General features: G+C 37.2%; 1 protein-coding gene across 5 annotated transcripts in view; it reads left to right on the top strand.

Moving 5' to 3' along the window:
- The window catches only part of ATP10D (ATPase phospholipid transporting 10D (putative)), a 142,764-nt gene that overhangs the window by 53,245 nt on the left and 74,732 nt on the right, over positions 1–14,787 (top strand). For 3 of the 5 annotated variants that reach the window (XM_007180753.2, XM_057547005.1, XM_057547007.1), the window contains 3 exons: positions 1,670–1,995; positions 4,263–4,457; positions 14,497–14,701. In XM_007180753.2, the coding sequence (XP_007180815.2) occupies positions 1,706–1,995; positions 4,263–4,457; positions 14,497–14,701 (690 nt within the window). In that variant the 5' untranslated portion in view covers positions 1,670–1,705. Of the gene's footprint in view, positions 1–676; positions 716–1,669; positions 1,996–4,262; positions 4,458–14,496; positions 14,702–14,787 lie in introns of those variants that run through there. The other 2 variants (XM_057547006.1, XM_007180754.2) reach the window with 2 other exon arrangements.

Below are 14,787 nucleotides of genomic sequence, written 5' to 3'. Positions count from 1 at the left end.
TCTTCCAGGTCACTTATCCGTTCTTCTGCCTCAGTTATTCTGCTATTGATTCCTTCTAGTGTAGTTTTCATTTCAGTTATTGTATTGGTCATCTCTGTTTGTTTGTTCTTTAATTCTTCTAGGTCTTTGTTAATCATTTCTTGCATCTTCTCCATCTTTGCCTCCATTCTTTTTCCGAGGTCCTGGATCATCTTCACTATCATTATTCTGAATTCTTTTTCTGGAAGGTTGCCTATCTCCACTTCATTTAGTTGTTTTTCTGGGGTTTTTTCTTGTTTCTTCATCTGGTACATAGCCCTCTGCCTTTTCATCTTGTCTATCTTTCTGTTACTGTGGTTTTTGTTCCACAGGCTGCAGGATTGTAGTTCTTCTTGCTTCTGCTGTCTGCCCTCTGGTGGTTGAGGCTATCTAAGAGGCTTGATGGGAGGCTCTGGTGGTGGGTAGAGCTGACTGTTGCTGTGTCGGTCAGATCTCAGTAAAACTTTAATCCACTTGACTGTTGATGGGTGGGGCTGGGTTCCCTCCCTGTTGGTTGTTTGGCCTGAGGCAACCCAACACTGGAGCCTACCTGGGCTCTTTGGTGGGGTTAATGGCAGACTCTGGGAGAGCTCACGCCAAGGAGCACTTCCCAGAACCTCCGCTGCCAGAGTCCTTGTCCCCACAGTGAAACAGAGCCACCCTCCGCCTCTGCAGGAGACCCCCCCAACACCAGCAGGTAGGTCTGGTTCAGTCTCCCCCAGGGTCACTGCTCCTTCCCCTGGGTCCCGATGCACACACTACTTTGTGTGTGCCCTCCAAGAGTGGGGTCTCTGTTTCCCCCAGTCCTGTCGAAGTCCTGCAATCAATTCCCACTAGGCTTCAAAGTCTGATTCTCTCGGAATTCCTCCTCCCGTTGCCGGACCCCCAGGTTGGGAAGCCTGATGTGGGGCTCAGAAGCTTCACTCCAGTGGGTGGACTTCTGTGGTATAAGTGTTCGCCAGTCTGTGAGTCACCCACCCAGCAGTTATGGGATTAGGTTTTACTCTGATTGCGCCCCTCCTACCGTCTCACTGTGGCTTCTCCTCTGTCCTTGGACGTGGGGTATCCTCCTTGGTGAAGTCCAGGGTCTTCCTGTCAATGATTGTCCAGCAGACAGTTGTGATTCTGGTGCTCTCACAAGAGGGAGTGAGAGCACGTCCTTCTACTCCGCCATCTTGGTTAATCCCCCCACAGAATGGGTTTTACTGACTGCTGACTGTATATCAGGCTTTATGCTAGGTGATTTACATGTTATTCCCTTAATCCTCATAACAGTTTCCTGACGTGTGTGACAGTCCCATTTCACGGATGAGAAAACTGATGATTAGATAAGTTAAGAGACTTGTAGGTAGTAAGCCCAAATTATTTGCCTCAAGTTGTGGAGTAGCCTTTTAGGGGCTGTCTTTTGTTGCTTAGGTGATCAGGTGATCAGCCCATGAGGCAGAAGGTGTATGCTCTATTTCGTAAAGATCTGGTTAAAACGGAGTTCCAGTGACTCGTTTTACTGTCACATTGATACCTTGAACCATTGAGTCATTTGTTTATTTAGTATAGAGAAAAAATTTAATTTTAGTATTATTACTATTCTTTAAGACTTTCCAGAAGCTTATGAGAAGTATTTTAGTGGGTTTTTCTTTGTTTGTTTTGCCAGATTACTTACACAACCTGGATCTCACCACATTTGGACATGACTGAGCCTCTTCGATGGGCCAGATATCACTGGCAGTGGCTGACTGGCGGTGCAAACAGGGACGATCATGAGAGGCCATACAGCTATTCCTCTTTGCTTGCCTGCAGGGGCAAGTCCTCCCAGACCCCCACACTGTCAGGAAAGCACCGGGTTGTTGTTCCCCACCTCCAGCCCTTCAAGGACGAATATGAAAAGTTTTCTGGAACCTACGTGAATAACAGAATACGGACAACGAAGTACACACTTTTGAATTTTGTGCCAAGAAATTTATTTGAACAATTTCACAGGTACTTTTATTTTTGGGGGAAAAAAAAATCTTAGAATGTTCTTTGTCACTCTAATTGATACATAAGGTTTTTCATTTTCATAATGTTGTTACCTAAGCCTAAGGCTTGTGACATTATCTCTGACAATTCTGGTAGAGTCTGTTGTGGAACGATGACCTCTTACATTCACATAACACTTTATAATTAATAAGATGCTTTCTCATGACAAGAGACGATATTGTTACCTTCATGTTACAGATTAGGAAACTAAGTTTGGCACAGTGGTTTAGCCAGTGTGATGCCAAAAGCAGACGAGGGACTATAGCCTTGAGTCTTCTCACTCTTGCTTTGGTGTTCTTTCCATTAAACCATGGTGTATTTTAATTCTGGCTTTTTCTTCTTGATAGTAGGAGAAAATAGAGCTCTGAAGCAAATTCAGATGTAAGCTGTAAGGTTAGGTGAAACAAAGACATAATTCAGAGTAATATGTATTTATGGAAGCCCTCTGATCAGGTTAGGTATTGAAGGGAATGCAAGGCTAAACGGTGCTTCTTTCCTTACAGAGTTTTATATTTAGCAAGGGAAACAAGATGTTTATACAATGAAAAGGCATAGTGGATGTGATGAGTGTTATAAGGTGCTACCAACTAGGATGGAAACCTCAAAAAGAGAAATAATACTACCATCCAGAGCAGTAGAAGGGGAGTGGCATGTGAACTTAATTATGAAGGTTAAGATGTTCAAGGCAGAGGTGTCTGCAAATCACATTTCAGATGGAGGAAGGAATATGAGTAAAAGCAGAATGGCAGTAGCATAGAAGATTTGCTGGAGGCCTGGGAAGTAGTCCTCTGTGACTAATGCAATTAGAGGCAAATTGAAGGCAGGAGAAAACATTTAGGAAAATGCATATATCCCGGAGAGTTGTAATGGAGACCTGAACTTAGAACAATGTGGGGATCAAAAGGAGGATAATCTATTACAGATACTATGGATTAGATGTAGGGAATTAAGTGAAAGGAGTCAAAAGATGATGTGAACAAGTTGAGATGTGATGACCAGGAGGATTAACAGAAAAAGGAATGACAGGAGTAAAAAGAAGCTTGGCTAGAAGATTATTTTGTTTTTGTAAATGATGAGTTTGAGATGCTAATATCAGTATAGAGATTCTCAGCATTTATTATTCATTCCACATACATTCATTCTCATTTTTCATTTTATATACATTCCATATACATTTCACGGAACAGTGGACATGGTTAAAGTACAGATGTGAATTTATTGAATTAATGGCTTTAACTGCTGTGGGTATTTCTGTCTATGGGAGCTTGCAATCTAGTGCTCTTGATGGAATTAGAACCTGGAACTTGAACAGAGTTCATGGCCTAGCCCTATAGATTTGGATGTAGCTCACATGGAAATCATTGAAGCCACAGAAATAACGAAAAGGGCTAAGAAAAAAATTTCAGCGTAAAAGGAATTAGAGGTGAGGAAGGAAGGCTACGTGTAGATTATTTTGAGAAGTTTGGTTATGGGAAAAGTATGTGATAAAAATTCAAGGAACCATGCAAGGTTGAGATTTTGTTTGTTTCTTTTAAGGAAAGAGGCTGCCTGAATTTGCCTTAGGGTCCAGTGGGGAAATATTTGAATATATAAAATAGAGGAATAGAGGAAGTTCCTTAAAAAATTGGTTCTGAGTAGCATAAAAGCAGAAATGGAAACATTGATCTTAGGGAAAAGCAAACCCTCTGGCTTTTCTAATTATTGGGCTGGCCAAAAATGTTTGTTGGGGTTTTTCCGTAAGATGTTATGGAACTTTTTGGCCGATCCAGTATTTTGAGCCTTGTTTGAATCTTATGTTTGGACAATCAAATTAACTTCTGAAAGTTAAAGAGTTGGTTTTTGTTGTTTTGTTTTTTGTTTTTACAACACATTAACTCTGAATTTCCTCTTAAGTTTTTTGAACTTTTGAAAAGAAAATAGTACTTCCTAGTGTGCTTTATATTTATATTATGTGTTATACAACTCACGACTGTCACATTGCAATATTTACTATAATATATGTAATAAATAATATCTCACATTTATTAAAGTATGCTCAAGCCAGATGTCTGGGGGGGGTAATAAATTGTTCATTCAGATTTGTTAGATTTTGCTAGTTCTCTCTGTTTTGTAGCATCCAAAATCAGCTGATAGAAACTTGTAGGGAAACACCGTTAGGTCTTTTGCCTCTTTTGCTGCAGGCTTTTACATGATTTGTTAATACCTCCTTGTGTGTGTTTGGGTTGCAGAGTCGCCAATTTATATTTCCTGTTTCTAGTTGTCCTGAACTGGGTGCCTTTGGTAGAAGCCTTCCAAAAGGAAATTACGATGCTGCCTCTGGTGGCTGTCCTTACAATTATTGCAATTAAAGATGGCTTGGAAGATTACCGAAAATACAAACTTGACAAGCAGATCAACAACTTAGTAACTAAAGTTTACAGTAGGTAAGTGTAATAGGAGTTGTGCTGGGGAATGCACAGGCATCATTTAGAAACATGCAGAATGTTACTTTTTCCCCCTTCGGTGTGACTAGGACACTTTGGGAGGGGTGGTGGTGTTTTCAACTAATATTTATTCAAGTCCTACAGGGAATTAAATTCAGGCATCATAGGAAAACAATAATGTGTAAGCCATTGTCACCCCAGGAGCTGAGCTTCTATAGGAGCAAGAGCTTCTATAATTTAGGCATAAGTGGAACTGAAAGAATTAAACTTCAAACTGTAAGAAGGAAAGCAAGCAGATAGTTTTTAATCCTAGATGTTACAATTTGGGATTAAGAAAGGATGGGATATGAAAAATATGAATGAATATGGAAAAACAACATGGGATATGAAAAAAGAGAAGATGAGCTTCCTGTGGAGGAAAGGAATTGTGAGAAATGGAGAAGTGTGTTCTTTTTTGTGCACAAAGCCAGCAGCCTATAAAACCCTTCCTGCTGGGGCAACCACAGAGGGCATTCATAATAGGTCTTTTCAGAAGCACATGTGCTCTGTTGGAGACTTGTATTTCCAGTATTTATGAAATAGAAAGCCAAGAGTAAAGTCCATTAAGGTGAGTTTTGAACTCTGCTGTTTATTAATGACTACATTTACGAATGCTACAATGCTAGTGTCCGGAGACGATTATTTATCACGCTGGGATGTATTCCTTCAAGTCATGTGCGTGTTGTGGTAGGGGTAAACCCATGGGGGATGGTTTACAAAATAGGGATTGTGCTACATATATTTTATTCTAATTGTTTTAGCCTAAGATTACACCATAAACATTTCCCATGTCTTTAACCTTCAAGAAAGTACTTTTAATAGCTGCATTGTCTATAATATGACTCTAAGGTAATTTAACATTTCCCATATTTATATAATTTTGAGAATGTATGTTTCAGTGAGTATTCTTATACAAAAGTGTTGAAGATCTATGATTGTTTCAGCATTATAATTAGAAATGGAATTACTAGATCAAAGAGGAATATATTTTAAAATTTACTGAAGTATAGTTGATTTACAATGTTGTTAATTTCTGCTGTACAGCAAAGTGATTCAGTTATATGTATATACATTCTTTTTTATATTGTTTTCCATGATGATTTATTACAGGATACTGAATATAGTTCCATGTGCTATACAGTAGGACCTTATTGTCTATCCATTCTATATATAATAGTTTGCATCTGCTTATCTCAAACTCCCAATCCATCCTCCCCCACTGCACTCCCCCTTGGCAACCACAAGTTTGTTCTCTATGTCTGTGAGTCTGTTTGTTTCATAGATAAGTTCATTTGTGTCATATTTTAGATTCCACATATAAGTGATACCATAGTATTTGTCTCTTTCTGACTTACTTCACTTAGTATGATTTCTAGTTGCATCCATGTTGCTGTAAATGGCATTATTTCATTCTTTTTTTATGAGTGAATAGTATTCCTGTGTGTGTGTGTGTGTGTATACACTTTACCTTCTTTATCCATTCATCTGTCGAGTGACACTTAAGGTTGCTTCCATGTCTTGACTATTGTAAATAGTGCTGCTATGAACATCGGGATGCATGTATCTTTTCAAATTATGTTTTTTTTCTGGATATACACCCAGGAGTAGGATTGCTGGATCATATGGTATCTCTATCTTTAGTTTTTTAAGGAACCTCCATGCTGTTTTCCATAGTGGCTGCACCAATTTACATTCACACCCACAGTGTAGGAGGGTTCCCTTTTCAAGAAGGAATATATTTTAAGTGCTTATTTGGGTGGCCTTTATGAAAATAAATTACAAAGTTTATAATGTTCATTCTCTGGAGTTCCCTTTCATGAGAAATGTATCTACTTCTTAAAAAGTCATCATTAGGAATAGATTTGTGAAATTCTGAATATGTTAACTGCTTTACAAGTAAGGGTTTGGTGTTACTTGTTTTCCTTTCAGAGTTTGGAAAGCTTATGGAATATTCTGAGGATAGTGAGTGAGTGTGTTAACTTGGCCTGAGGGGAGTAACCAAGTAAAGGGGCAGTAATCAGAAATACAAAGTTAGAGAGGGAGTTTGAAGCCTACTGTTGGAGACGCTCCATGACCAGGATACTGCTTAGACATTGAGTAAAAGAGTTCTCCAGAGAAACAGAATCAATAGGAATAAGATTTATTATAAGGAATTGGCTCATGGAATTGTGGAGGCTAAGAGTCCCACTATCTTCCATCTGCAAGCTGGAGTCCCAGGAAGGCCAGCAGTGTAGTTTGAAGGCCAGAGAGCGATGGTGTAGATTCCAGTCCAAGAATGAAGGCCTGAGAATCAGGAGTGTCAAGGGCGGATCAGTGTCCCAGCTCAGTCAGTCAGGCAGAGAGTGAATTCAACCTTCCTTCACCTTTTTGTTCTATTCAGGCCCTCAACGGATTGGGTGATGCCCACCCACACTGGGGAGGGCCATCTGCTTTACTCAGTTCACCAATTCAAACGCTAATCTCTTCCAGAAACACTCACAGACACACCTAGAAATAACGTTGAACCAAATACCTGGGCATCCTGTGGCCCAGTGAAATTGACTCATAAAATTAACCATCACAGATATTTTCCTTTAGTGGTAGAGAATGCATCTTTTGAGTTAAGAAGTAACATGGTAAGTAAAGGTTGTGCTTTAGGAGGATTGGTCCTCTCAGGTCATGGGAATGGCTTCTGTATAGATCTGCCTCTACTAATCAGTGCAGGGTACTACTGGGAGTAGATGCTAAGTACAGGAGGGGATTCATAGAAGAGATACTATGAAGAAGAACCCAGTGGAATATGGTGAACTTTTGTGATTTTTTTTTTTCTGCTTTGGAGGATAAAAGTACCACTGATAGAAACAGGGATCATTAAATTCATCTCAGGTGAGTGAACTGTAAATGATAGTAAGACAGGCATCTAAGTGGAAATGCCCAGTGGGCAAATAGGGCACACATATTACAGAAGTTCTCAAAGGAAGGAAAAGCTACAGAGAGAAATTTCAAAGTCATCAGTCCCTTTACGAGTTAGTAGTTTGACATAAATCCTCAAGGGAGAAAATGTGAAGCGCTAAAAAACTGAGCTTTGAGCCCAAAGGTAGGCACCTGTTTCAGCCTTTGGAAATACTTCAGAGGCTCCATTGGACATATGCTGTCACTATTCTGAGATCTCAGAGCATTTGGCATATTTCTTGGGTTGATTTCAGTGCTCTGATATAGACTCAACTTTCATAAGACACTAATTCTAAATTTGTCAGACTAGAGATTCTGTTCTATTCTAGTTTCCAAGTCAGAATAAATGATATCTAAGTTTAAAAGTTTAGTTTTATAATAAACAAGTATATTCTGAACAAATTTAAGTTCAGTTGACTGACCAAGAGTTCAACCAGACGACATAATTTTTTTGTTGTTGTTTTGGGAGAACAATAACTCAAATCCTTGTCCTGATAGTGGAAATTTGTCTTCAGTGTTACATGAGCCAATGATTAGGGAAGACTTCTCTGAAGAAGTGATATTTAAGCCAAAACCTGTAGGATTCTGAGTTTTGTTCATTATTAGAATTCTTCAGTGGCTTTCCCAAAATTGATTTTAAAGACCTATTATAGAAAACAAAATAACTTTTTTCTCTTTTGTAAGATGATGTGAACTGTACTTAAATAAGGAAAAATTAGTTCTCTTTTTTTTTCTTATACTCATATCTAATCTAAAGGGAACCAGAAAAATTGATGTATAGAAAAAATGAAAAAATAGTTCATGGTTTTTATTTTAAAGTCATAGAGCACTTTACTGAAACAGTGCTGTGAATCATTTGATGACATTTAAATGCTTATTATGTGCCAGGGATAGAGAGGTGAAATGTTCATATAGTCTCTGCCTTCAAAAATTAGCTGTAGGAAATAGGATTTTACAGTGATTATATGATGAACAAAATCCATATTTTGACCAATTTTAAGATTGCTCAGCTAATGCCAAATTTAGCAAATGGAAAGAATACTTATATGTATTTTTAAATACAAATTCTTGTACATAAATAATTGCTGATTTTTAGTGTGCTCGTTTAGAGTTGTTACTGTGTGTTTGTTTGCTTTTTTAGCTTATTCTAAAAAGTTCTAATCCTGATTCCTTCACTTAGTAGCTGTGTAGCCTTGGGCAAATTATGTAAACTAGCTAAACCCCAGTTCCCTTCATTATGAATAAAATAGTATAAAACAGTAAGCATAGTACCTAACCCTTTCAAGTACTAAGTAAAGGTTAGCTATTATGATTATTATAAGTTAATAATGACTATAAGCTAGAATTTGTCACATGATCAAGTCATTTAATTAATATTTGAGAACTTGTTAAAACATTGTATGATTTTATAAATACTAAAATTTCCTAATGGAAACCTGGTATAATTTTTTTCTCAGGGGTCCCTTTAGACGTAGTTTGGATCTGTTTTAGATGATTTGCATATAAACCTAAAGATGAGATGCAATATTCTTTTCAATTGTTTAAGGTCTAGTCCAATTATCACTTTATGATTTCATTTCATAATAGAATCGGGTAGCTCTTTATGTCTTTTTATTCTATGTAATTTGCTTTTGTTTGGTGTAGAAGAAATAATGCTTACATTCTGACACCTCCTCCCTGTTCTTGGAACAAATTATAAGGATATAAAGAAATAAACGTGGGCTCTAAGACCATGTCTTGTTGATTTAAGTTAATGTACTAACTTAAATTCCTATTAAATACAAAGAAATTACTTTAAAGGACAAATTATTTCTCAGTAAAATTAAGTTGAAGGTATGCGGCTATTAAATCTTGCAAGCTTCTGGAAGAAGCATATTAACATTTCTATGCAGATAATTTGGTTCTTATTTGTAATAATATGTGGTCTTTCACAAGGTGCTTAATTTTCTTTGGGAAAGTATCATAGAGAAATAACAAACGCTAGAATAGAAATTAAACATTTAAACCCTATTACACCCCAATTACATTAGAATGAACTATTATCCAAAACCTGACTTAAGATTGCCTTTAAAATGGCAGCCATTTGTAAGGTTTTAAGGTTTGCTTCAAGGATAATAGAAGTGTGCTGAAAATAAAACTATTAATCATCCAGCAAATTTAAGTGCCTACTGTGTTGTAGGCACTGAGAGATTTAGAGGTTTAAACAAAAAACAGATAAAATGCCTGCCCTTCAGGAACTTATACTGTTTTTTGATCTTTAAAAATCACCATATTGTTGGTGTTAGGAGTTTAAAAATACTAGCTAATGTTAATATTTTAGAATTATCTCATAAATTCATAGAATTTCATGATTCTTGAAAAGAGACTAAATATCAGTGGCCTTCTAAGATATTAACCTTATTGATGTGTGACATTTTCCAAAGCAGTGGTTCTTGAAATTCACTTTCTAATACACAATTAAACCATGTTTTGTTTGGTGGTCATTGGTAAGTTACTATAGCTGGGAGTAAAGTCTAGTATTTGAGAGATGGATGCTGGAGCTACCTGCCTTGTTTCAAATCCCAGGAATACTAGGAACTGTGTGACCTGGAGCTAGTGACTTAACCTGTCAAAGTCAGTTTTTCTCATTTCTAAGAGGTGGGGGAGTAGGGCATAGTGCATTCATCGTACCACCCACATAACACTGATATAAAAATTAAATGAATTGATGAATATAAAGCATCCAGTAAATCTTAGCTGCTCTTGTGTCCAATGATTATTCAGTATTTGCTTTTTATAAACTGTTTTTAGTGTTTTATTGGCAAAATACTAAAGAACATCAAAAAGAAAAACTCATTCATAATCCCACTCTTTCTCTCTTTCAATTTGTTAAAGTAGGAAGTAGAAGTCCATGTTTTCTGTCTTTCCACCTCTCTCCTTCCAACCTCCACCCCAGTGGAATCACTATTAATAGTCCAGTGTATTCTTCCCAACTTTCCCCAGTGATTGTGTATTGACATAAAAGCTGTGTGACATTGAATTCTTAAAGAAGCAAAATGGGTCTAGAACTTTGCCTGAAGAATGGATTATAAGTGCTATATCCTGACCAGTGAGAGTAATTACAGAAGCACAAATAACCAAGTAGATACAAGAAATTCTAGTTGTACATTTAGGCTGTGGGAGAAGGAGAAAGTTCTTTTGCTACTTTTAATTCTATATCCGAGAAGGAAATATAACCTCATGTTGAGTCTACCACAATTAAAAATTCTCAAAGCTAGTTAAAATTGGCCATGAGCATTGTCACTTAGCTTGTAGTTTCAAACATCATGCTCTCCCATGCCCTATGGCATTGTGCTTCCACTCTCACTCTGACTGAAACACTGTCCCACCTTTCTTCACCTGACTCACTCTAGATCATCCTGCAAGGCTCACCTCCTCCAGAGCTAAATGTCCCAACTGTTTGCTCCCATAATAACCTGTGCATACCTCTCTTATAAAATTGCTGTTTGTGTCTCTTTTTCAAATTTTGACCATAACTTCCGTAGGGAGATCACTGTATCTCTTAGTCACTTTTGTATTCTTAGCACCTGACATGGTAACTCACATAAATTAAGATCAGTATGTGTTTAATTGACCTGAACTAGCTACCTATTGGGAAAATTAGCTACTTTAAAAAAATCCTAGCATGGACTCCAAATGGGGAAAAGTGAAGTTAATTTAATTGTAAAATTGACCTCATCTGAATTTTGTTCCAATGTAGAGTAAATAAACTTGTCCCTTAGAGGAATTCTATTTCTTATGTTTGAAAGAAAAATAAAATCCTTAACCCTAATATCAAATCTGTCTTCCCTCCCTACTTTCACAAATTCTCAGCAAATTTTCTTCTAGATTTCTTCATAGAAAAAGTAGAGGTCATTAAGCATGAATTAGATACTTCAGTTCTTTCTTACATCATCTACATCTTCACCTACTTTCTTCTGACTTTACATGAAAAGGTGACTCCCTGCCTTGTAATAGTAATTCTTTCATTTGCATTCTTAATTCCATTCCTTGTTACTTCTCCATAGCCTCAAACAGCACCCCCCAACTCTGTCCTCTCTTCTACCTTGCCTTCTCCATGGGCTTCTTCCTTGCATGCTACGTGCATGCCCAGTTCTTTCATCCTTACTGTCCTTTGCCTTACCTTCCCTTGCAGTGGCTGCTTTCACCCTTTATTCATTTCAGGGCTAAACTTCATGAAATATTCTACTTCTTCAACTTCCAATTATGCCTTAATTCACTGGAGGTCTCACTTTCTTCTTCACTCTCCGCATCAACAGTTTCATGCTATCAACTTGATAGCAGGCATTCTAATAACCACATATCACAGGTATGACCCCTTTGTGGCTTTTGTTACTATGATGGCTCCCTTTTTGAAATTTCCTTGTTTTTTGATTTCTCCGACATTTCCTCTTGGGTCATTACCTTGTGTCAGCTGCCCTATATGTACCTAGGACTTGCAAGTTTATATTTCTACTCATGAACTTCTGATCAAAACCATCAAAATGCTGGACCTCTTCAATTTTATATCTCACTTCAAATAAAAACTTTCCAAACCAAATTTATCATCTTCACCATGATGCAATCAGTTGATTCTAAAATCTGGGACATGGTGAAAGGCACCACTCACCATACAAGTTAGATACCATAGTGTCACCCTTGATAACTTTGCATGTAATAAGTCAGAATACTTGTCTCTAGTACCCAAATATGTCTTGATTTAATCTCCTTTCATCCATCCTTTTTGCTGCCTTAATTCTAACCATCTTTATCCCTCCCCTGAATTATTTCAATAACCTTCCATTGGTTTCTTGCCATTCCTATTTCTAACCAGCCTGCCACCCAACAATTCATCCGTTACTCTGTAGCAGGAGTTAGCAGGTAGAAATAGAATCATATCCTTCTGTGAACCTTTAGTGAATATCCATTTTCTATGGAACGAAATCCCTACTCCTAGGAATAGCAGTAAGACTGAACCTTCAAAATATGACTCCTGGGTTCCTTAAAAAACTAAAAAATGGAACTACCGTATGACCCAGCAATCCCACTACTGGGTATATACCCTGAGAAAACCATAATTCAAAAAGAGTCATGTACCACAATGTTCATTGCAGCTCTATTTACAATAGCCAGGACATGGAAGCAACCTAAGTGTCCATCGACAGATGAATGGATAAAGAAGATGTGGCACATATATACAATGGACTATTACTCAGCCATAAAAAGAAACGAAATTGAGTTATTTGTAGTGAGGTGGATGGACCTAGAGTCTGTCATACAGAGTGAAGTAAGTCAGAAAGAGAAAAACAAATACTGTATGCTAACACATATATATGGAATCTAAAAAAAAAAATGTTATGAAGAATCTAGGGGCAGGACAGGAATGAAGACACAGAGAATAGACTTGAGGACATGGGGAGGGGGAAGGGTAAGCTGGGACAAAGTGAGAGAGTGGCATGGACTTATATATACTACCAAACGTAAAACAGATAGCTAGTGGGAAGCAGCTGCATAGCACAGGGAGATCAGCTCGGTGCTTTGTGACCACCTAGAGGGGTGGGATAGGGAGGGTAGGAGGGAGACGCAAGAGGGAGGAGATATGGGGATATATGTATATGTATAGCTGATTCACTTTGTTATAAAGCAGAAACACACACCATTGTAAAGCAATTATACTCCAATAAAGATGTTAAATATATATATATATATATATATATATGACTCCTGCCTACCTTTTTGGTCTTCTCTCTGTTACTTCCTGCCATGGAAGAGTAAACTGGTGTATACTAGAAAAAAATTGTTAAACCATTGATTTACCTTTCTTGATAAACTAACAAACTCTTTAGGTAAATAAGGAATTCTTTTAGTTGGATTCAACCTGGTACATAAGATATTTTGGGAGAATATGTCCTGAAAATGTTCTTCTTAGGTAGTTCTTCTTAAATAACTAATGTAATTCTGTATAGCAGAAGTTATACAAGTATTGGCTTAAGGTAGCATTTCTATTTAATATGATGCATTCATTTTTAACATATAGATCGTATAGCTTAGAATATAACTATCTCCCAGGCTTCTTTGACAATGCATTTGAATATTGAGCTCCAAAAATGTAATAGAAAATAAATCTTTACTTATAAAATAAGTGCATTTTTATGACAAATACCAGTTCTTTGCAGATATTTGGGAGGTGATAGGGGGATGAGACAGACCTTCCTAACATTTGTTGGCAGTATTGTGTGTGAAATGTTGCTTAACTAGTTATATAATAGTCTATGATACAAATGTCCTAATTCTTCTCTAAGGACAATGCTTTGTGGAGCTTAATTCATGCCATTGGTATGAAAAGGCATGAGAAGTTTGGCAAAAACTTTAACATAAATCAGGGCATTTATGGCAAGTCAACCTCAGTTGATGTGCCTTTCCTTTAAAAAGAATTGAATATATAGATTGGGAAAACTACACTTTTGAAAAGAGTTAAAATTTGACATTCTCCTTTCTAGGGATCAACTGCAGCCAACACAGGACTGCTTTAACCAGTATTTCAATTAAATGATAATTAGGGGTGTTAATCTGGTGGTATAATGATTTTTAAAGTGTTGTGTCTGGGTATTTATTTCATTTCTTTTGGGTTTTCTTTAATTTCTCCATCCTATCTGCCAGATAGGAAGCTCTCTTGAGAGCAGCTAATGTGTCTTGGACACTTTTTAGATCCTTGATACCTGACCACAGGATAGCACGCAGGAATTGCTTCACATATGAATAAACCCATCCAATGTTAATTTTAATTTTATTCAAGAACTACTCAAATAGCATAGTGGTTCAGAATCTCACAGGAAAAAAGAATTGATGTTTTGGCGGCTTAGTAACTACATTTTCAGGTGAAGCAAGTTGCGGAATTTAAGTTTTACCAATTCTCTGTCTTCCCCTTTTAGCATTTAACAGATTAAAATTCACCCTAACACTTTAAATTATATACTAAAATTAAAAAAAAAAACTATTATGTGTGTTTTTGGCTTGAGATTCTTTTTAAACTTTTTTTTTTCAATTTTAGGAAAGAGAAAAAATATGTCGACAGATGCTGGAAAGATGTTACTGTTGGGGACTTTATTCGCCTTTCCTGTAATGAGGTCATTCCTGCAGATATGGTTTTACTCTTTTCCACTGATCCAGATGGAATCTGTCACATCGAGACTTCCGGTCTTGATGGAGAGAGCAATTTAAAACAGAGGCAGGTGGTTCGGGGATACACAGAGCAGGTAAATAATGTGTTCTCCATTGGTGACATAAACATTTTCTTTTCAGAAGATGACTGAGCTCATTTTCACATGTACAGATAAAGAGA

Source organism: Balaenoptera acutorostrata, chromosome 5 (assembly GCF_949987535.1).
Source record: "Balaenoptera acutorostrata chromosome 5, mBalAcu1.1, whole genome shotgun sequence".
Taxonomy (NCBI): domain Eukaryota; kingdom Metazoa; phylum Chordata; class Mammalia; order Artiodactyla; family Balaenopteridae; genus Balaenoptera; species Balaenoptera acutorostrata.
The sequence above is the reverse complement of the archived record's forward strand: the minus strand, read 5'-3'. Positions and strand labels throughout refer to the sequence as shown.